Source organism: Lynx rufus, unplaced genomic scaffold (assembly GCF_022079265.1).
Source record: "Lynx rufus isolate CCGP_SWC_20201006 ecotype Redwood Valley unplaced genomic scaffold, mLynRuf1.p SCAF_7, whole genome shotgun sequence".
Lineage (NCBI taxonomy): Eukaryota > Metazoa > Chordata > Mammalia > Carnivora > Felidae > Lynx > Lynx rufus.
Genome location: NW_025814889.1, coordinates 131517442 through 131540439, shown reverse-complemented (window position 1 = coordinate 131540439; position 22998 = coordinate 131517442). Strand labels below are relative to the sequence as shown.

Genomic DNA, 22998 nt, shown 5'->3' with positions numbered 1-22998 from the left:
GGCTGGCAAAACCGGGACCAGGGTTCGGGAGCCACACAGCTGGCCGGCTGGGATGAGGCCTCCAGCCTGGTGGGCCTGGGGTGGCCGCGTCCACCACCCGCCCCCACCGTGCCCAGGGCTGGACGTGACCTCTGGGCACAGCCTCAGTAGAGGACGGAGGCTGAAAGGCAACCATTTGACAGGAAAGCAAACTAAGGCTTAGAGAGGGGATGTGGCTGGCCCCAGGTCAGAGACAGAGCCTCGGCTCCCCTCCTCTTTCCAAGGCCTAGACCTATAGCGCCCACTCCAGGGCGTCCCAGGCTTTGAGGTGCACGTGAATCGCCGGGGGTCCGTGTCACAGGGCGGATTCTGACTCAGTAGGCAGGAGTTTCTAACCGGCTCCCTGGTGACGCGGCTGCGGCGGCTGGTCTGCAAACCCCACGTGGCGCTGCAAAGCCGTGGCCTTGATGGAGGAACTAGGTTGTCAACTCCGCCCTCAGAGCTCCCAGGCCGCCCTTCAGGAAGGAGTGCCGGCGGGGGGTGGGGGGGGGAGGGTGGTGAAGCCCCAACCTCCATAACCCGCCCTGCCCCAGCCATCCTAGACGCCAGAGCCGCGGGAATATTTTATTAAGTTAAGAAGGCTCATGGAGCAGAAGAGAAACGCCTTCATGGGGCGGCTCCAGTGGTTCCGTGCCCAGCACCCCCTCAGAGGAGGAGGTGAAGCCTTAGGGAGCTGCCGGCTCCCTCTGCCCATCTGTCCCTCTGTCCAGAGTCCCAAGGTGTGGGTCCCCTCGGGGCAGGAAGTAGTTAGTGGGAGGTAGGGTAGGAAGAGGGTGGCTGGCTGGCTCCCTGCCTCTCCCACCAGAGTCAACGCTGCCGTGGCCGCTGCTGCGCCCCTGCTGGACCACCCCCCCCACCCCCTGGGGCCGGGCCAAGGGCCCAGAAGCCTGAGCCCCCCGTGGCTGGAGACAGAGGGGGAGCCAGCGTCCAGGAATTGGTTTTTTCAAAGTATAAAGTGTTGGGGGGGGGAAGGAAAAAAAATCTATATAAAAATCTCTTCACATATAAAATCCTGAAGAAGGTGCAAAAGGTAAGACCCAGTGCGAGGGGCGCGCTCAGATACGCAGAGTGTGTGTGTGTGTGTGTGTGTGTGTGCGCGCGCGTGTGTGTGCGCGTGTGTGCACCTGTGTGCGTGTGTGTGTGGTGGGGACGAGTGCACGTGCGGCCCACAGCGGGCGGGGAGAAAGCTTGGCTTCTGACTTCCATCCAGCAGGAAGGAGGGCGACTGACTGGTCCCCTCAGTCTGGGGGCGTCTGCTGCGGGGCTGGGCCACCAGGACCTGGAAGACAAGAGTCGGGGAGCAGCAGGCTTAGGCCAGGCAAGGGCGGCGCTGGGCCTGGCCGACAGGGTGGCCTTTCCTGCGCGTCTCGGGAAGTCCACAAGGACTGGTCAGAAAGAAGCAGCTCCAAGGGCGCCTGGGTGGCTCAGTCTCGCGGTTCGCGGGTTCGAGCCCCGCGTCGGGCTCCGTGCTGACGGCTCGGAGCCTGGAGCCCGCTTCAGATTCTGTGTCTCCCTCTGTCTGCCCTTTTGCTGCCTGCACTCTGTCTCTCTCTCAAAAATAAATACACACTAAAAAAAAACTTTTTTAATTAAAAAAAAAAAAAAAAGAAAGAAAGCAGAAGCTCCAGGTAGACCCGGCATTAGGAAAGCCACCATAAAAATGCTCCGAAGCCTGGTAAATCAGAGATGGCCGTAAGACCAAGTCGGGGGCCAGGCTCCATCCGTGATGTCGGAGGTGTGGAGCTCGGTGGAAGGAGCGCTGTGGCCGGTGAGGGGTGCGCGCCACGCTGCCGGGCCTGAAGGTGGGGCCAGCGCCCGGCACCTGCCACCGCGGCCGACGCAGCTGAGCCAGCAGCGGGGAGGAGGGCCGTGGGCTGATGAGGCTGCGGGTGTGGCTGTCCCCATTCTAGAAAGGGAAACAGAGGCCACGAGAAGGAAGCGCCCTGGGCCCGCTGGCATGGCGAGTCGGGTGTGGATGAGCCTTGGGCTCGCACCTCCAGGCCCAGTGCCCGACTTGGCCTCGCCCCCGCTCGGCCGCGCCCACCCCTCGGCACCTACCTTTACTCGGCCAGGCTGTTGCGCATCGATTCCTTCTCCCGCAGCGCAGCCATGGCAAGGCGCAGGTGCTCCTTCAGCTGCTCGATCTCCCGCTCTGACCGTGTCTTGATGTGGTTCAGCTCTACGTACACATCCTGGTACTTTCCCGAAGTGAAGCGCTCCTTGTCCTGGGAGGGCGTGGAGGGGCCGTGAGGCCACGAGGCCTCCCCGACCTGGCCCCGCCTACCTGGCCCAGGCCCACGGCGCTCTCTGCCGGCACAGAGCAGCCGGGCCCCTGCACGGCCCTACGGCCCTGTCCCTTGGGGTGCCCCCTCGGCAACCCCTAGCCCCGAGTACACCCTCCCAGCACGGCCCAGTGAGCCTCCAGGATCATTTTCACCTCTCGAGATGGGAGCTGAGGTTCAGGGAGGCAAAGGCCACTCGGCAGTGAGCGGCCAGGATGTGAACCGGGTCGGCCTGGCCCAAGCCTTGGGCCCTTTCCATGAGTCTGACTCACACATGCTCACAGAGGATGTCAAAGACTTAGGGACGTGGCACCAGGCAGGCCAGGCTCACAACCCTGGACCCAAATCCGGGCCCTTCCCCACTGCCAGCCACGCAGCTTCCTCACCGGGACGCATGCTCCACCCCGCAGGGACTTGGGTCTTTTCTGTTCACAGCTGTCTCCCCAGCGCCTAGCACGGTGCCTGGCACACAGTAGATGCTCAATAAAAATTTGCCGAATAAATAAAAGCAAGTGTGGCCGTGGGCAAGTCACTTATCCTCTCTTAGCCGGTTTGTCTCCAAATAGGGACAAGGACACCTTGTCCTCGGGAGAGGCCCGAGGAGAGCCATGACATGAGGAGGCAAGGAGAGTGCCTGGCACAGAGCAGGCGCTCACAGGTGGGTCCAGAGGCTCCCTCCCCAGCGGCCCCCAGTCAGGCCCTACCTTCTGCAGCATCTGTAGCTCATCCCGGAGGCACTGCACCTCCTTCTTCAGGTACTGGAGCTCGTTCTCCTTCACCCGCAGCAGCACCTGGGGTCATGGGCGCCAGGCTGACCCAGGGCCAAAGGCCAGGGCTACCCCGGCCCATGGCACCCTGCAGCCTGGCTCTCTCTGCCTCAGGCCCCTAAGATGCAACCCCCAACCTGCACCAAGACCCACCGCACCCCATGGGCAGGCTCCTCCAGGAAGCCCTCTCTGATTTCTCCTTGCTGGTTCGAAGATTCAAGAAGTTAACAGATATGAAGGACTTACAGAAGTTCCAGACAGAGTAGAGCCATATATAAATTTTCGTACAATAAAATAAAACACGAGGGTGATCCTAGGATCACACACGTTTTCTCACTCCAGCCTCTCCCAGTAAGGGGGGTGCCAGCCTCATTTTACAGAGGAGATACTGGAGGGGGCAGGACCCGAAGGGGAGGGCTGGACTCTGGCTGTAGGGCTCTCCTCCCTGGGGCCCAGCCCCGCGGAGCGATGCCACTCCCTGACGCAGGGCACAGCCGGCCTGTCGGGGCCCCGAGAACCAGCCAGGCTGCCCGGCACAGGGGTGGGCGCTCACCTCCAGCTCACAGGAGCTCCGCTCGCTGCTGCGTCCACAGCCGTCACTGGTGCCCTGCGAGGCGATGAAGCCGCGCAGCCGGTCAATCTCCTCTGACAGGCGGGCGTGCAGCTCCTGGGGGGCAGGGACGGTCAGCGCAGGGACGATGGACCGCCGTCCCCGGAGCCCCCCACCCCGGGCCAGGCTCACCTGGTTGTGGCGCAGCAGCTCCTGGCCCTCCTGCTGGCAGCGCCGTAGCGTGTGCTCACGCTCCTCGGCCTGCCGCGTCAGGGCCCCGATCTCCAGGCACTTCTGCGAGTACTGCTCCGACAGCACCTGCAGCTCCCGCTTCAGCGCCGCCACGTCCGACCTGTGCGGGGCGGAGGACGGCAAGGACGGCATGGGACTCGGGGCAAGATAGACTCAAAGCAGCTCCAGACTCCGGGTTCCCGCCCTAGCTTTGCCTTCAGCCCACTGTGGGGCTGTGACCTGGTGACAGCCTCTCTGGGCCGCAGGTGCCTCCCGTATGAGGGGCTGACTTAAGCCTCAAAGGCCTCCCAGGTCCTAACATCCCAGAACTGTGCTCCGTGGCCAGGAGGGACACCTACTGGCCGAGGGTGGTACTGCAGCCCAGCTCTAGGGGACACTAACCGGAAGAGGAGGTGGAGGCTGAAGAAGGGGTCTGAACAGCTATCTCTGTGGACTGGCACGGGGGTCTGGCTGAGGCCCCACCGCTTCTGTTCCCTGTGCCAGTTGGCTGATCGGGAGTCTCAGCTGGGGGCAAAATGATGTGTCCTCTGCCGAGGGGCCTCGGCATAGGTTCCTGCCTCATAAACACCAAGGTGGGCAGCTGGGCCCTTAGCTCAGAACGAGGCCCAGCCCACAGACCCCAGGGTCCGGATGCCAGCTTACTGGTGCTGCTTGCGAAGGCCATCTGGACCCTGTTGGAGACTCCGTGTCTTGCTTAGTTCCCGGCTCAGCTCCTCCTGGTAGGCCTTCTTCATGGCTTCGATGGCTGGAGGCAGGGCAGAGGCATGGGGGGATCTTGGGGAGGGGTCAGCAAGAGTAAGCTCCACCTCCTCCAAGGCCCCACAGATACCATGCAGGCAGGAGCAAAGAACACTGGACCAGGCTGTATCAGGAGCTGAGGGGCTTTGGGTAAGTTGCTAGACCTCTCTGAGCCCATCTATCAAGGGAGGGTGACAATCCCTGTCTGACGGGACAGTGCTGGGGAGACGCCTCAGCGTCTGACCACTGGTACGTCTTGTTGGTCATGTCCCTGTAAGGCCCCACACAGCCCGCCATCCCTGCAGAGCCTGGAGGGTTCTTTAACAAGGCCCAGCTCCCTTGCCCAGCCCGGCGGTCAGGAGTGCAGGGGCCACAGCTGGTATAGATCTATGCAACTTTACGCAGGGCACTTAACCACTCTTTGCCTCCAGTCCCTTGATGGAAAACGGGGTTACCAATAGCACCTTCTCTCGTGGGTTATTGGAAGATGCAGATAGAGCATTTAGAGCAATGCTTGGTCCAAAGTAAAGGCCCAGTAAATGCTCCCATTGGCTTATTTTTCGGGCTGTGAGCAATCAAGGACCAAGTGTTTCCACACTCACGCAGCGTTATTGGGAGGATTAAATGAGCCCTCACCCATAATCTTATCCATAATTCTAAAATCCGAAGGCTCTGAACACTGAGAGCTTTTCATAACTCTTTTGGTGGCAATCCCTGACCCGAACAGACGCAGGGCCACTTGCGGTCATTCTCAGCCCACGTTCAGCATGACTCTGAGAAATTTCACTGTAAAAACCTTGGTGCTAGATTCCAGGGGAGAGTCCAGACTCTGCTGGGAAGGATATCTAACTGATGTACTGTTATCTTCCTAAAATGCAAAACACACTGGCCCCAGGCTGTTTGTGATGAGGGGCCAACGGGCCGGGGGTGTGAAGCACGTGGCATAGCGCTGGCAGGTGGGAAAGTTCTGGATCACGTGACTTCTCTCGTCCTTTCCTATCACTCTGCAAACCGCTCAGAAGTGCTTAGGATGTACCAGACCTACACAGCAGGTGCGCAGTGAACACAGGGAGGGAGGGAGCTGTCCAACGTCTCGGGCATTCCTGTTTCCGGCTTGGGAGGGCAGGGGGTGGGGTTCAGGGCACGGCTTTGCAATCAGGGTGCTCTGAGCTCCATCCCCGGCTCTGCCATCTGGACAAGTCACCAACCTCTCTGCGCCCGTTTATTCATCTGTTAAATGGGGGCCCTCGATCAGGCACTACAAGGGCCAAGGGTGCTCGCGTTCCCCAGAACGGGGCTTGGCAAAGGCTCACGCCTTTCCTCCCGCTCTGCCCAGGGTCCGGCCCTCTCACCCGGGGAGATGGCACTTCTGTGGGTGAGCAGGCTGTACCCCAGCACAGAGAGCGCACCTGGGCACGGAGTTGGGGCTCCATGCGTATGTACGGCTTGGGGGCGAAACCCCCAGTGGCTGCAGGCCCCCGAGGGAGAGGAGTCACAACCCAGGGGGACAGTAGGGGCGGGGGGGGGTGAAACCTTTTATTGCCTTGGTTTCCCTTTCTCAAGTAGGAGCAGAGGCCAGTTCTAGGGGCTCCAACCCCCCCTGGTGCGTTTTCCCAAGTCTGGCACTGAGACCCCCCCCCCCTTATCGAAAGCCTTCCCCGATTCAGCCAGGGGCCGCAGCTGGGAGGCTCGTGGGGCGCAGGGTTCTCACCCGAGGCCGTGGCCGCCGTCTCCTCGGCCAGGAGCCACTCCTTCTCCTGCTGCAGCCGCTGCAGCTCCCGCTCGTGGTGCCGCTGCAGCTCCTCCATCACCTGCTGGTGCGAGGACTCCATCTCGGCCAGGCTGCGCTCGCACGCCTCCTGCGGGCGGGAGGCCAGCACGTCCCGGGGCTGCCCCCACTGCCCAGGACACGGGCCCCCTCCCCAGCCCGAGGCGGGGAGCCTCAGGGGCAGGCTTCTCCACCTCTCCTCCCTGGAGCCGGGAGCCACCGGCCGCACCTGCGCCTGCTCCCCCGGTCCACAAACCTCACCCTGTCACTCTCCTGCTTCAAACCCTTCCGAGGCTCCTATCCTGTGAGGCCAAGTCCCTGCTCCCCTGTCCGACCCTCGTGGCCTCAGCCTGGGCCTTTCCCCACCAAGGAACGCCAGTCACGGCATGTTCACATCTCTGAGCTTTAGCCAAGGCTAAGCCCTCTGCCTGGAACGTTCTTCTGCTACTTTCTCTTCCGGGATAACTGACTTTGGCCTGCAGCCCAGCTCAGTGTCCTCCCTGCTCTGCCTCTGGACGGCCTCTCCCCTGCCTCCGAAGGCTCTGCTTCTGCTGGACTAGAAGTTCTCCCAAGACAGGGAAGACCTGACCCAGCTCGGAGTCCCCGGCGTCTGGACCAGGGCCTGACATGGGCAGGTGCTGAGTAAGTGAACTGAAATTGATGACATCACAACACAGGGCCTGCAGAGAAGACTGGCAAGTATTTAGAAGACTGCTAATGCCCACCGCTTGGGAGACTCAGCTGTGACGGGTGTGCCGAGGGCAGTTGATCGTGTCACCACACTTTCAGTAACCCCATCCCTCGACCTAGCAGAAACTCACATGTATAAAGACTTGCGGACGAGGGTGAAACAGATGAAAACGGGACACGGTCCGAATCCCTAACGGGGGAGCCCTTAAATAAATGATGGGATCGAGCCTTGCAAAAGAGGAGGCGGGAGGGCAGAGAGGGAGAAGTGACCACGGAAAGCCAATGACGGGAAGCGAGGGGGACCAGACTCTCCGTTGCAGGCTTTGAAGATGGAGGAAGGAGCCAGGAGCCAAGGAGCGCAGGTGGCCACAAGCCGCCGGGAAAGGTGAGGAAATGGGCCCCACCTGGAGCCCGGCGAGATCCGAGTTAGGCTACCATCCTTCAAAACCCTGAGATGATAACTTTGGGTTATTTAAGGTGGTGGTAAATTTCTTTCGAGAGCAACAGGAAACTATACGGATGTGCTCAAAGGTAACCAAGGTGACCCCTGGGGTGGGAGCAGGCAGGGGAAGGAGAGCTCGGGTGTTTATTTCTAACCTTTTGATTTGTTTGAATTATTTTCGAAAATGTAAACATATTTCTTATGTATTTAAGATCATTAAAAAGGGAAGGGCAAGAGCCCCAAGAAGAAATCGAAGCAGAGGGCCAGATAAGACAGTATACTCCCCCCCCCCACCCGATACCATAGGGCACGGTGGGTGGGGACCGCCCTCCACCTGTCCAGCAGCCACACCAGAGGGCTATAATGGCCAGGCCTCCTGGGTCCAGGTGTTCTGAGTGGGGGGCAGGGAACATCTGTCCCTCTGCATGTGCCCTCCATGTCCCTCCAGTGACAACAACAGAACATAGCTTTGGAGTTCCACACACTGGGTCCAGAGCCTCGCTGTACCGGAGTGAACTTGAACGGGCCCCTTCCCCACGCTGAGCCTCAGTGTCCTCATCTATAAAACAAGCCCATAAGGCCAACTCATGAGGGTCCCTAAGATAAACCCACCTACAGAGATGGGAGCAGCACAGGGGGTGGGGAACTGATGTTCTTAAAGGGCCAGATCAGGCAGGCGGACCCGGCAGTTAATAGGGGGTCAGAGGCAGGACCGAGACCAGGAGGAGGGGCTCCTAGAAGGCCAAGTGCTATTCTCTCTGACATATCTTCCCGAAGGCCCAAGGTGTCCAGCAGCCACCTCTGACAGGGATCAAAGTACATGCAGAAATGCCTGTAACCCCCCCCCCCACATTAGGCTGGAGGGAGGCAAAGGAGGCACTAAAGCCCCAGTGGGTGAAGCCCCAGAACCACCCCCACCCCCCCAGCTGCTGTCCATGGAAGCCCCACAAGCTAAAAGAAGATTCCAGGACGAAGATACCAGGCTGGGGAATCTCTCCCCAGCCGTCCGCTCTCCAGGGTCTGCTGAATCCCCAGCCACCTCCTCCTGGGCTGGCGAGGGGACCCAGATAGCTCAGCTCCTCTTGTCTGGCACCCTCCACACCTGGGGCCCCTCCTCCACTCCCGTCTTTGGCTTGTTTCCTCATCATTCCCTTCTCACCTCCCCCAATTCCGTCTGCACCATTCCCATCCCAACCTAACAGGATGAAACACCGACAGCCTTTGTGGTGTCCAATGGCCCCACGGGGACCAGGAAGCCTGGGATGCAGACACAGGTCTGCCTCCCGCTTGAAGGTCTCACCGCCTCTCTGGGCCTCGGTTTCCCCATCGAGAAGCTGAGAAGTCAGAGCAGTGCTTTTCGAACTTCATTTGAGGGACAGAAATCTTTTCCCAAAGGAAATCTAATGCAGGTTCTAAGAGTAAAATCCAAGAGGCTGCTCGGATACCCCTGGCTATGAATGGACCCACCCAGAAAGGTAGCCCCTGGGGCGTCGAAGGACTCCAAGTACAGTCTGAGGCCCTCTGGGTGGGGGTCTCTGAGGGTGTCCCAGCTGCCTCAGGCTGTGGTGTTAAGCCACACCCAGCCTGAAGATGCCCCACCCACTCTGTCCTCTGACCTCTAGAGAACCTTTAACAACACTGGTCCCTCCCCCATCGCACCCCTCCCTATGTCAGGTGACCCCCAAAGTCACGCCCCCTCCCCTACTCAGGTCCTAACTCCCCTTGGCCCGGGTCTCCCTTCAGTTGAATGCTTCACCCACCACTCAGCTCCAGACGGCTCCCTGGCCTTGCACAGCCGCCCAGCCTCAGGGCCCCTAGGGGCTCTCCTCTATCTGCTTTGGGCCCAGTCACCCAGTCCTAACCTCTCCTCTCCGCACACCCTCCTACAGCCCTCTCTCCTTCGGTCACCGTCCTAGCTCCTGACGCTGGCCCTGTGCCCTCCCAAGACCCCCCCACCCCAACACCACTTTCCCCACGTCACTGTCAGACCCCAAACCTCCTCAGGTCTGCGGAATGAGATCCCAACTCCTTGGCTTGCTGGAGGTTTCCACTGTAGACACCCACCGGCCCTCCACCTCTGGCCCCAGCCCGTGCCCCCACCCCAAACCAGTGCTCTGCTCAATGCCCGCCCCCCCAGAAGCCTGCCTGAGAGCCCCGCACAGCGACCTCCAACCCTGGAGCTTCTAGAAGGCCCCGCCCACACAGAGCCTAGGATCCCAGCAGTCTTTTCTACTTTAGGCAACGGCGGGCTGACTGCCGACAGCTGATGGTCATATATTTTGCAATTCTGTGACACGATTAAGCGCAGCCATTTTAAAAGTTAAAGTATATACGTTTACAATTAACTACATTAAAAACAAAGGTGATACTCATTCATCACTTCCTAATTATTTCACTGCATTTTATTATTGTTTATGCTCTTGAGGTTTTTTGTTTTGTTTTGTTTTTAAAGATTTTATTTTTAAGTAATCTCTACACCCAACGTGGGGCTCGAACCCAAGACCCCGAGGTCAAGAGTCCCGCGCTCCACCGACTGAGCCAGCCAGGTGTTCCTGTGCTCTTGAGTTTATTTACATCTTCTGTATCTTGTATGGTGGAAACGCTCTATAATTCTGTGCACGTGTATCTTCCCGATTCGGTGTTCAGGGACATCGGCCACAGTGGGAGTATTTACACCACGGAAATTGGTGAACATTGCACGTCAGGGCTTGATTTATTGTTTTGCTGACTTAAGCGAGGGATGAGAAAACGCTAATAATGCAGATTCAACTTCCCAGCGTGCCACATTTACGACCATCACATTGTCACTAGAACACGGACCTGAGAAAATAACTCTAAATGGGATATTCTCAAAAGAAAAAACTATTCTCCAATTCGGCCAAGAAGCTGCAAGTGACATTGATCAACTAGAGTTTTGACAGATGTCTTTTTGTTTTACTCGTGAACATAAACCAAACTGTCAACCAACATGCACGGCAGAACGACACCCGCTTGTCAGTTAGCTGTGCATACAAGCGTTCGGAAAAACCAATGAAAGTCACAGTCAATTCCGAGAAAAGGCAATGTGCTATATATGTGGAATTCACAATAAAAGTTATATATTTTGTACTTGTACACTGTGTCCTACACATCCTTTCGATCAGTAAAATTTACGGTAAACGTACGTTAGTGTGTATGTGTTTACATACACATGGATTTTTCTGTCAAACGGTTACCAGACCACTGTCCCAGGCAGACGGAGTGTCCCCTGGGGGCCACTGGAGGGTCCCACATCCCACGGGCCTTGGCCTGGTAAACACAGGCAGGATTTCTCTGTGCTTAGGGAGTGACCCTGGGGGCCTGCCCGTTGGGGATCCCATTCCCCACTGGCCCTCCTTCCCCAGGGTGGTGTGGGAGAAGGGGTCCACGTGCAGAATGTCCCATGGGGGCTCACACACAGGCTCTGCAGTCAGCCGGAACCGAACTCAAATCCCACCTCTGACATCTGCAGCTCAGTTGACCTCGGGCAAGTCCCACAACCTCTCATAGCTCAGTGGCTTGTCTGTAAAATGGGCACAGTGATCACGTCTACCCGCTGGGTACATTAAATACGAGGACGCATACGAAATGCCTCACACGGGTTCCGCTACGCTCCCAGAACGTTAGCTGTTCTCTGAAGCCATGGCAACCAGAAACCTGCCCCGAGCCCCCACGAAACAGCCCCCCGGCCTCACCTGCGAGATGTAGCCTGGGGGGATATGGCTGTCCTCCTGGGGCCTGGGTGCACTCTGAGGGGCCTCTCCTTGAAGGCGCCATGCCTCCAGCTGGGCACGGAGAGACTGCACCTACAGGGGGAGGAGGCGAGGTCAGCGGGAACCTGGAAGCCGGCAAGGGTCTGGTGGCAGGCAGTGAGGAGCTTTGGGTCTGAGAAAGGGAGGTGGCCTGCGGCCGAAATGCAGGCCAAGGGGACATTCCAGCACTTTCCTGGATGGCCAGGTCAGTGACCCAGGAGAACTTTGTCCCAGAGAAGACTAAACGGGGTTGGGAGCAGGTCACTGTGATCACAGATATTTATCCCTGCAGGCGGCAGGGAAACGTCTGAGCCTCAGTTTCCCGCCAGGACAATCAGGACAAGGTCTACCCTCTGGGACCACGCGACCACTGTGAGGGTTACATGAGCCAATGTAGGTAAAGGAGGCCTAGGACGAGGTATTCAGAAGATGCCTAATAAGTGCTCTCTCCCTCCTCTCCCCTTCTCTTTGGTTGCGGAGGACAAGACTAAGGAGGGAAACAAAAAAAAAAAAACACCCCAAAACAAGAAAACACCGAGGTCCAGGAAGCAAGATTCCGGTTCACGGGAGTCTGGGGCACCACACGGTGAATCAGGGGTGAGCTTCCCGTCACTTTAGGAATGCAAAATAAATGCCACAGCGCGACGGCAGGGACAGGCGGGGCGCGCTGGTGGGGCGAGGGGGCTCCCCGAGGCCGGCCGGGATGCCTACCTCCTTCTCCAGCGCCTCGTGGCTGTCACGCGGGGGCCCGCGGCGCTCCCCGCGGCTTTGGTTGAGCAGGGCGGTGAGAGGCACCCGCTTGTTCTCCCGCAGGGGCAGCTTCTCCAGCTCCTGCCACTTCTTCTCGATCTCCTCGCTGAGGCGGCTCTGCTGGTCCTCGGTCAGGGGGGCCCCCAGGCCCCGGCGCGGCGCCTCGCCGGTCGGCGTCTCCACGGGCCTGCCGTCCGTGGCCTCAAACCACTTGCGACGCTCCTCGGAGCGCTGCGCCAGGTCCCGCTCCAGCTCCTCCTGCTTGGCCGGGCGGTCGAGAGCGCGGGCCGGGGTGCGGGCCCGCTGCGGGGAGCCCTGAGTCAGCGGGGAGAGCTCCACGTAGTCCAGGGACTGCCGCTGCCCGTCCGCCTTCCGCGGGCCGCCCCGACCGATGACCTCAGAGCCCACCCGCTGCTCCCCCGCCTTCAGGGAGCCCTTCTGGGTGCTGTGCGGCGTGTTCTCCTTATTGCAGTCCGAGAGCCTAGGGTGCCAGCAGAGCCCCGTCAGGAGGGACGTGTGACGCTCAGCCCCCAAGCCTGCGCTTCTGGAGCGCCACCCGTGTGCCAGGGCCCGGCGACAGACCCCGGTGGGGGAAGCAACCCAACCTAGAGGTTACAACTAGAGATTCATCATTAAAGGACCCTGGGAACCATCCCAGCTCCAACGCTTAGCAGCAGAGGGACCAGGAGAGCTGGCCTCCCTCCTTGACCCTCAGTGACCGCATCTGTAACATGGGACAGCGGTGCCTCTCACAGGATGGACGTGAGCACTAGGCGAGTGAATGTGCCTAAAGCAACCGCGAGCCCCCTGCCAAGGCTGATCAAAGTGTTATTACAAAGGTGCGGTTTGAGGCAGGGTCCTGGGTTCAAGAGGCTCACAGTGGAAAGGGGAAGATGCCCACGGTCACGGTTGAGGGGGTGAACAGTGACCTCTGGGTGCACGGAGCGCGAACAGTGGCAGTCGGCCCCTTCTTCCGTTACTTGCCCAGGCAAAAACTACGCCTCCCGGCGTCCCGTGCAGCTGTGGGGCCACGTGACTACATTCTGCCCAGTGGTGTGAGAGGCGGCACCCTTTCCGGGACCAAACGTGCCCTGGCCTGGCCCCTGGCTGGGACTCCGTGAGGACAGAGCCAAAGGTGGGAGTCGTGGGCCACGGAGCTGCCCCACCAGGCCTGGAGGGCACATCTCTGGATTGTTCTGGAGAGAGAAAGAAATCTCTCCCTTATTTATGCCACTGTGTTTGGGGCTTCTTTGTTACAGCAGCTGAGACTACAGACTAAGTAACAGTCGGGCTGCATAGACCTGCAGAGTCTACAGAGGGCTCCTGGGCACATCCCTCACGTGAAGGAGGGGCCACACTCAGCGTGACAGATACGGAATGTGAAACTCAGACAAGTAAGTCACTGGCCGGACGCCGAATAGCCAAGGTATGGCCAGGTTGGGGGGCTCGTGCCGGGGGCCTCCCGATACGATACTCTGTTCCTGCTGTCCCACAGCTGCAATTCCCCGCCCCCCGCACAGGCGGCTAGGGTTCACACTGTATGCGGGTTCTGCCACCAGCTTACTCAGCTCTCCTACCCTCTAGGCACCTCCAGAGGGTGAGCTCCCCAGCCAGACACCCTCTGCCTAACAGGCTTAGATGTAGCGGAGGGGGGTGACGGGGGTGTCTTTGACTCACTGGCATCTTCTCCAAAGAGTCAAAGCCCCTTCCCACCTTTCAGGCTGTCGCAGAATACAAAGGCATGGCAGTCAAACCTCAAATAAGTATCTTCAGGGGGATGCCAAGAACGCTCACTGCCCTCTCTCCATTTTGTTGATGGAGAAACTGAGGCCCGGGAGGCACAGCCGCGGGGCCCTCTGGCGTGTGCCAGCACCCCACTCAGGGACGCAGGAGGAAGCGCCTCCCTCAAGGTCCCGCTCCAGCTCGGCACATACTTGGTGACATCCGGGGCAGAGGTTGGCCGCACGGTCTTCCTCAGAGCCTCGATCCAGTTTCGCCGGATACCCGAGGTCATGGCCGACAAGGTGTAGACAGCATCCTTGGTCTGCAAGTCCACCCCACGGGCAGGTTGCCACACGGCCAGCCCCACCGCTCCCTCGCCACCGTGCACCCCCAGGGAGGGTGGCCCTTCCCCCCCAGGAGGGCATCTGAGGTCCTGCGCCTGGGGATGAGCTCCCCTCCGCCAGCTGGCTCCAAGGTCTCCCCAACGTTCAGCCCCAGTGATAGCCGGGGTCTCCCCAGACACGCAAAGTGCCGGCGGCAGAGCTTCTGACTAGCTCTGAGGACAGGGGCTATAGGTGAACGAGGGAAGCCCATCACCCCCGATCAGGCCCCCCCCCGCCCCCCGCCCCGAGTCTCACGTGGATCTGGAAGCCATAGTTGCGCTGCACCGCGTACTCGGTGACATCCGTGCAGGAGCGCAGGTCGATCTCGCCATCCAGCTCGTCTGCCTGCCGCGGGAAGGCCACGACGGTCCACGATTTCCACTTTCCCCACCTAGGCCCCCCCAAGCCCCTCCCAGGGACACCCCCCCCCCCAGCACCTGATGGCGGCAGGGAGCCTCCCCACTTTGTCTCACCTCCTCTGCGGTGGAGTCCCTGTAGTACTTAAGGCTTGAATCTGTCAGCACAAACCAATGCTTCTTCCACTGTGAAGGAGACGTGGCGGTGAGCGAGGGGACGGGGCGGCAGGGAGGGTGGAACGAAAGGGTGTGTGCGTGCACCGCTCTACAACTGTCCTGGGTCTGGCCAGGTCAACCGTGGGGGCCCCGGCCCCCTCAGCCGCCCTGTTGGGGGGCCAGGGGGGGAGGGGGACAGAGAAGAGTCAGAAAATCCAGATTTTGCAGCCTGGCCCTTCCAGGGGCAGCGTCTGTGAAAGGGGTTGGCTTTTCCTCAGTGACCACACCTTCCCTGTCCTCCTGGGAGTCCTTCTCTGACTTGCTGACAGCAACATAGCCCTCCGGACCCTCTCCATCAAGATCACCAAGGCTCCTACAAGTGCATGACCCCCCCCCCCCCACCGCCTCAGGGCAGACCAGGAAGGGGCTGTGACCTGTGTAAGACCATTCAGCTAGCAAGTCAGGGAGCAGAGCTTTGCGAGTCATTTTCCCCATGGCCCTCTGGACCCCCTCAGTAACCAAGGACAAGTCTCCCAGAGTAAGACTGGAAGGTGGCCTGGCGGGGGCGGGGGGGGGAGGTAGGTGTCTGAGCACTGGTCCTGTTCTGTTTCTTGATCGGGTTGCTGGTTACACGCGTGTTCGGCTTGTGAGTGCGTTATCTGCACATTTATGATTTGGGCCCCTTTCTGCAGTGCCGCTCTCTGCTCCGGCGGGCGCTGGGCTGGCAGGACGCACAGCGAAGGGTAGGGGCACCACAACAGCCTGATGTTAAATGTGCCAAGCTCAGCCCGCCTCTGGGCTTCTGGCCATTCACTGGAATGCCAGTCAAGGTCCGCCCACCACCAGGGTCAGCACATATCACCCAGTCCTCAGCCCTCCGGGGGCTCCCCCACATCACCAAACTCCATCCACGTTGTTATTTCAAATATTTAGGCTTCTTTCCTCAAGAAATGGCAAGTTTTCAGGGGTGTGCTGGGACGACACTTTCAACTTCTTTCTACATGGCCTCCCCGAAGAAATAGGGGTTGAGGGGCGCCTGGGTGGCGCAGTCGGTTAAGCGGCCGACTTCAGCCAGGTCACGATCTCGCGGTCCGTGAGTTCGAGCCCCGCGTCAGGCTCTGGGCCGATGGCTCGGAGCCTGGAGCCTGTTTCCGATTCTGTGTCTCCCTCTCTCTCTGCCCCTCCCCCGTTCATGCTCTGTCTCTCTCTGTCCCAAAAATAAATAAACGTTGAAAAAAAAAAAAAAAAAAAAAAGAAATAGGGGTTGAGCCTCCAAGGGACCTAGATTCCAATGATTTTATCCCTAGCTGTGTGTCTTTGGTCAAGTATCTCGGCCTCTCTGAGCTCCATTCTTCGCACTTGTAAAGGAGGGCTGATAAGAAGGTCGGAAGTGTCTATCCCTCCCTGGTCCATGACAGTTGAGGAGCTAGATGGAGTTCTATGGCCTTAGGCAGCCCAAGTTCTAGGCCTGGGTCTACCGAAGCGGTGACTAGGCCCGGAGGAGAAGTAAGCTTTGTGGGCCTGTCCCCTGTCCGTGCACCAAGGGGCTGGGCTTCCGGCTCGGACCGTGCACCCGGGCCCTTCCAGCTCGGACATTCCAAAACCCTGTGAAAGAAGATGAGTAGTGGCCAGCTCTGGGTGGGGCCTGTAATCTCTGCCCTCCAGAGACCCTGGGTGGGGAGGCTGGGAAGGGTCACTGGCAGGCTGCCAGGCCTTGTGTGAGCCTGGAGCGTAGCCACCAGAGGACTGGCGAGGAGGCAGCAGGGACGGAAGGCTGTGGGCTGGAGGGAATAAAACATGTGGGGAGGAAACACAATGAGATTCCCTTTGGCTCCGGGCCCTCCCAGGCATGCGGGCTGCGTGCCGACCCGAGCCACGGGCGCATGCAGGACAGGGGTGGGGAGACGTCCCCTCCCAGGCTGAGCGGGCAGGAAGCCAGCTCCAGCTCCCAGACTCCATCAGCCTGGCAGCTGGAAGGGCAGAGCCAGCGACAGGCCGCTGTCCCTCCTAGTTCTGAGGATGGACACGTTAGAGACAGGGAAGGGTCATTAGCTGAGCTATAGCAGAGACCCTACACGGCCCGACCTCTCTGACCCTGCTGTCTACCCTGGAAAGAATCCTCATTATCCATATGCCCATTTCATAGATGTGGACTTAACATCTTCACAGTCTCCACTTAAGTCCTTCGCAGAGGACGTAACCAGGGGAGCCCCAGGTGGGTGAGACTTCCGAGCCTGTGCTCCGAGACCCACTTCTATGGGGAGGGAGAGGCTCCCGCATGGCTGAGTCTTGGGGAATCTGTAATGTCTCAGGCCAGATGATCTCTGTGAACCCCTCAGACCCAGTCAGGGTCATCAAGAGGGGAGAGGGCCCAGGGGCTCTCGGTGAGAGGAGCGGATGGGGCGTAGGGCGTGAGGGGCTAGGAGGCCTCTACCCCTGCCACCCTGTATGCCTGCAGACTGTCCCAGGGGGCCAAGATGACAGCAGCCTCTGCTTCCCACCCCCTCAGCCCAAGGCCCACCCTGACTGCACGAGAAATGCCCGCCCTCAGGGTGCCCACTCTGAGCCCACCTGCACCCCTCCGCTCAGAGGCCAGGCTCTCTAGAGGCCTAGACAAGCTGCGGAAGCAGCTCAGACTCCTGGGCTGCCCCCAGAGACGCCCTGGGGCACTGAAGCCGCACAGGCCAAGCCCTCCCCTCTGACTGCAGCCCTCCTACCTCCCCAGGCTCGTCCAAGATCGACATCCATCCCTTCTTGAAGTTGAGCAGATCGGGCTATGGAGAGATAAGGAGGCACATAAGTTAGGCCCGGTGGAGAACCAACCGGGGCTGGGGAAGAAGGAGTGTTGTACCCATCCTGCCCCCTGAGTCCTGCGAGACTGGGGTCCTGGAAAGCCAGGAGAGGGGGCGGAGGGCCCAGGTAACCCCCAAATCCGGGCAGGCTCCCCAACCACTGAGATAGCCTTGGCCCCTGTCCCCGACAACGTCTGAGAGCCAAGACGGCAGGCAGGGTGACTGGCACATCTACCACAGGTGGCCAGGCTCCCCTCCTGCCAGCCTACTTCCTCACCAAAGAGCGGGAGAGAGACCCCGGAGGGCTCTGAGAACAGCCTGAACCAGCAGGGCTGAGCAAACTGTCCTGTCGCTCTCACCGACAAGACCAGGAGGCCCATCAGGAAAATACCTTAAAGCCCCCCCGCTCATCCCCAACCCACTGACCCTCCTGTGGTCCAACCAGCCCTGCCCTGCCCTTCCCTTGTCCCCTGGAGACTCTGAAAGATGGAGCCAGGCCCAGGGTGGGGTCAGAGATCTCTGGAAGGGCCAGGAAGATACCACTTCGGTGGAGGCAAGCCCTACCTGCCGGGTGCTGCCCAGCGGGGCGCGGGCCCGGGGTCGGGGGGCTCCCAGCCGCTGCATGTTCCAGAGGCCTGTGAGCTAGGTACCCCTCCCACCCCCACCTAGATGAAACAGATGCTCCTCCGGGTGGTTTCTCTGGCCACGCCCATCTGGTGGGCGCCAGCCACCTGACCCTCCCTGCCCACCGGCAGACTTCTCTCTCGTGTCTAAGGCCTGGTCCCTCAGCAGAGTGTCAGCTTCTGCCCGCTGGCAGGGGGGAGAGCAGGGCGGGCCAAGCTGCGGGCAGGGAGGAGGTGGCCACCTGCCGCTATGGCCCTGAGCCCACCTATCAGTACCGGCATCACAGCCTCACCAGGCCAAGGTGTCTGGTTGCTGGAAGGAGCTCGGCTCCGTGGGGTGGGCAGCAGAGACAGCAGCTGGAAACCGGAGCCACCTGACCTGGCCACCTCCCCTGACCCGCCTTCCTCCCCATTCTCCTCTTCCTCAGGTGGAGGAAGTGGCCTAAGAGGGGCTTGGCCCAGGGGCCTGGACATCCACAGCCAGCCACAGCCCAGGCTGTGCAACCAGGGCCCCTGGATCTCAGCAGGCCAGCAGCCCCACCCCTGCAGGGCAGCCCCTCCCTGCATACCTGTCTGAGGGAGGGGACCCAGGCTCGGCTCAGAGCTGGGAAACCCTGGGGCTGTGTTTTTGCCCTGTCTCTCTCAATTCTTCCTCACCCTGTTCCCCACGAGTGCCAGAGGCTGCCCGGGGTGGTCCCAAGCGAAGACTGAAGAGTGGCAGCTACACTCGGGGCCACCGAGTCACCTGGGTAACCTCCCTTCAGACTGGGACCTCCAGTGACCCCCAAGGTCTGGCCCACGGTGACTAGGCCTCGGCAAAAACCTGCTGAATAAATATCACTCCCCCACCCCCCCCCCTTTACCTTCCTGATCGAAATTCCTGTGCTTTGGGGGCAGTCTCCACCCTCACCCCCTGGCTCTGAGAAGTCAGGCTATCTGGGATGGCCCACAGAGCTGGCCTTGCTGTCCAGGGGAAAGCCCCTGGGAAGGACGAGCAGACCACCGGGCCATTCAGACTGGGCCAGGGCTGAGGGGTCAGCCATAGGCTTCCAGAGCTGAGCAAGGGCTCCCCAGCTAGAATGACAGGCTGGGACCCCAAGGGGTGCCTGGGAAGCAGGGGGGGGAGGAGGGGTCCCTGTGACCTTCCCCTCCCTGAGCCCTGGCTGCCTAATGTAGCAAATGATGCTGGGGGTAGGGGTGCGGGGGGTGGGGGTCCTGCCGTCCCCAAAGCTTTGTGAGAGGGCTGAATGAGCTACGTGTGGAGGAGCTCGGTGACCCTCTGGAAGCTGGTACAAACACACTACGAGCGTGTCAGGTACGAGATGGGCACAGTGACCTTGGAGGGAGGAGGATGCCAATGTGAGATTTTAAACCTGCTGGCGGGAGTGGGGCGGGGGGTGGGGGGGGGGGACAGGTCCTGCAGTCACCTGGGAACCTCTGTCCAGGGTCAAGAGGTCTGCTAGTCTAAATCTCTCATGCCACACCTCCACTCGGGCCCAGCCACCCTCCCTCCACCCAAGGCAGCTCACTTTCCCTTTGTCCCTTCAGGAGTACCGGCCAGCTCTCACGGCCTGCCCTCTCCTTCCTTTGGCCATGGCCACAGCCGCGGCCACAGCTCAGCACTGCCTCCCACCCGCCTGGACCACTGACGCGGCCTCCTCTAAGCACAGAGCCTCTCAAAAAGGCCTACGGTCCCGAGTCAGCTCCGGACCTCCAGGGGTGGCTCCAGGTGGTTTCAAACCAAGGTCCAGCTGCCTGATGGCACAGAGGCCGCAGCTCACCCTCCCAGCCCGGCCTCCCCTTCGTGTAGGGAACCCTGTTTTGATATCACCACGTATGCTCTCCGATCCCCGGCACAGCGGGACTCCAGGCCCCTCCGCACCAGCCCGAGTCCTCCGCTTACGTACCAGGCTTCCTCCTCCTCCGTTGACCAGGCAAACCCCTACCCGCGCCTTAAGACCCAACTTAATTGCCACCTCTGAGGCCCCTTTCCCTGCACACAACACACACCAATGGCAGCTGCCCTCCCACAGCCTCTGTTGCATTTGTGATTATCGTGAAGCCAGTTACTTATCCCTCACAGGCTACAGTAGAAGCAACTCCATTAGGGACATGCGCTGTTCACCCTCCAGGACCAAGGGGCTAAGGGAATGTTTGTTAAAAAAAAAAAATTAAAAAAAAAAAAAAAAAAAAGCACATCAGGCACTGTTTTAGGCCAGGAAATCAGCTGCGATTGGGAGATGTGGCCCCTGCCCTGGTGGAACTCAGGAGACAGACAATAAACAAGTGACGGGTATATAATCTGATGCCAGGCGGTGGCTTAGGGAATGAGGCTCCAAGGGCAGGGCTACACAGGGCTAAGGCAAAAAGAGGGGGAAGAGATCTTGACTCTAGGCCTTTAGGCATTTACCCATTCGCGGCCACTTTACCATTTGCTTCCTGTAGCTCTCTGAGCTCAGGGCTAGAGGTCAGGAGAGAGGGAAAGGGTGTGAAGAGGCCCAGGAGGGACACCAGGCTGGGGCAGGCTCAGGCATGAAGGCAGCCATGATGAACCCAGAAAGCACCGTCAGTGGTGATCATGAGCCGCCTCTCTGCTCCAAAACCTTTCTTGGCTCCCCAGTGTCCCCGACCAAAGCCTAAACCGCTTCTCCTGGCCTTGGAGGCTTTCCTTCCCAGGTCCCCTTTCTATGTTGTCACCACTCCCCAAACGCGACCACCAGCCTTTGTCTACACTGTTCCCTCCCTCCGTCCACTTCCACCTGATAAAGCCCTACAATCGCAGCTGGGCATCTTCCTTTGGGAAGCCCCTTCGCACCACAGGGATATGCTGTCCCTCCTTCAAGTGCCCCCACACGTTCAACATGGGCTTTCTCAAGAGAGGCAGCTGTGTACATTTCTTATCTAGCCCCAGCGAAAAAACTGGGGCAGACCTAGATACAAATGCTGGCTCAGCCCAGGCCGAGCTATGTCACTTGGGGCATGTCACTTCCCCTGTCTACACCTCAGTGCCCTCATCTGTTAGATGGGGAGTTACAATCATCCTTAGAGGATCAACTCTGGTAGCATGAAAGCACCCAATTCAGGATCTGGCAGGCACCCAGTAGGCAATGCAACCACCCTCCCCGGGCCAAGGGCTTGGGGCCTGGGGGTGGGCGGCCAGGACACTGACTCAGCTCCTCCCCCCACATCCCTCTGGCTCTCTGACCAAAGGGAGGCTGCTGACGACAGGAAGAGCCAGCAGGGAGGTGGCAGGATGTGCGGAGGCCGAGGAAGTCCAAGCAGCGGCCAGGTCATCACACTCTTAGGGGCAGGGGCCCTGAGGGCCCACCCCCAGCAGCCCAGCCCACTCCTTAGGGTCTCCACTAGCTTGAGGAAAGGGGATGTGCGCATGCGCAAACGCACCGTGCTCCACTCCATCACCCCACCCTCCAAGGCTGTCAGAGCCTCCCTAAGACTCTAGCCAGAAACCAAAAGCAGCCCCGCCCCTCCTCTTCCAGAACATCACGGTCAAGGGGCCAGACTGACCTGAAAAGAGGCTACTCGTTCCTTTACGTTCAGGGTAAACTCGGGCAACTCACCACCGCCCCCCCAACAAGCCTCGGTTTATCTAACTGTAAAATGGGAATAAAGGCCCACTCAGTTGCGAGGCTCAGTATGATCATTAAGGCATAGGTATTGATGTAACCGGAGTAGTGCCTATCCCCAAGAGAAAGACAAATCTCTGCCATCGTGTCCCCCACCCCACTCGTGGGCTTGCTCCGAGCCAAGGCCCCAGTGCTGCTGCGAAGTGGCAAGCCGAGGAGAACACGGCGTCGTGCCACTTCGGAAATCCCAGGACGGGCTCCCGGACGGGGTGGGACGGGGCGGCCCCTTCTCACCCACTCAACCTCGGGCGCCCATGCGGGTAGGCAGTCCTCCCAGGCCTGGATCAGCGCGACCCATTCGAGCCGGGGAGCGCCCCTCTCCAGCCCTGGGCGAGACCCCAGACCCAGGCCAGGCCCTTCTCCGCTCCTCCCACTGCCCGGAGCCCTGGGAGTCCCTACGGGCCTGGCAGCTTGGGAGAATCAGGTCAGGTCTTCACCGAGGGGGCTGGAGGGGTGGTGGAAAAGGGCCATCAGAAATTGTCCGTGACTGGTCCAACAAAAGTAGGCGGAGAGGGGACTGCCCAGGATAGGGAGTTCCCGTTTCCTCGGGGTCGCCGGGGCTCCTAGTCCGGAAAGGTGAGGAGGAGGTGGGGGGAAGTCGAAGCAGAACAGCCAGCTGGGGCCGCTGGGGTCGCCCTGTCTTCCAGCCGAGACCTCCTCTCGCCTTCGGGAAGTGAAGGGGGTGCCCAGGAGGGGAGCGGCTCGGCTGGGGCTCGGGCCGTCACTCTCCTCCCGGCCTGGGGCGCAGAAGGGCTGGCCCGGGGGGCGGGGGGGGCACTCACCGTCATGGCGGCGCCCCGGGGCGGCGGGAGCAGGAGGCAGGGAAGTGGAGAGGGCTCTCGGGCCGGGCCCAGCGGCGCGGGAATCGCGCCGCCGCCGCCGCCGCCCCTCTCGGCTGCCCGCCGCCGCTCCTCCGGCCCTTCCCTTCCCCGGCGCTGCCCCGGCCCCTTCCATCCGCCCATAAAACTTTTTTTTTTTTTTTTTCAAACTTCCTGGGAGGACCCGGGAGGGCCAATGGGCGGCGAGGCAGCCGGGACAAACAGCCGCGGGGGCCGCGGGCGGACCAATGGCAGCGCGGGACGGGACGGGGGCGGGGCCTGCCGCGACGGGACGGGCGCGCGAGGGCGGTCGCGGCCGGCGGATGGGGGCGGAGGGAGTCGAGGGCCGGGCTCCCGCCCCGGGCGCGCTGGGAGGAAGGAAGGACCCTGCGTGCAGGTGACTCGGTCGGGCCCCGGCGCGGGAGTGCTGGGCGGGGACAGCCGGGTGTGGCACCC

At 60.5% G+C, this 22998-nt stretch overlaps 1 protein-coding gene across 2 annotated transcripts in view; it reads right to left on the bottom strand.

The window, feature by feature from the left end:
• Window positions 1–589: 589 nt before the first annotated feature.
• Window positions 590–22998, bottom strand: part of TRIOBP (TRIO and F-actin binding protein) — a 51122-nt gene continuing 28713 nt past the window's right edge. The window contains exons 1-14 of one of the 2 annotated variants that reach the window (XM_047065134.1): window positions 22507–22686; window positions 17383–17439; window positions 14627–14695; window positions 14409–14498; window positions 13983–14092; window positions 12010–12529; window positions 11242–11352; window positions 6340–6487; window positions 4533–4635; window positions 3831–3990; window positions 3642–3755; window positions 3026–3112; window positions 2098–2264; window positions 590–1318 (exon numbers count right to left, since the gene is read on the bottom strand). In XM_047065134.1, coding sequence (XP_046921090.1) covers window positions 2100–2264; window positions 3026–3112; window positions 3642–3755; window positions 3831–3990; window positions 4533–4635; window positions 6340–6487; window positions 11242–11352; window positions 12010–12529; window positions 13983–14092; window positions 14409–14498; window positions 14627–14695; window positions 17383–17439; window positions 22507–22686 — 1914 coding nt within the window. In that variant the 3' untranslated portion in view covers window positions 590–1318; window positions 2098–2099. Of the gene's footprint in view, window positions 1319–2097; window positions 2265–3025; window positions 3113–3641; window positions 3756–3830; window positions 3991–4532; window positions 4636–6339; window positions 6488–11241; window positions 11353–12009; window positions 12530–13982; window positions 14093–14408; window positions 14499–14626; window positions 14696–17382; window positions 17440–22506; window positions 22687–22998 lie in introns of those variants that run through there. The other variant, XM_047065133.1, reaches the window with a different exon arrangement.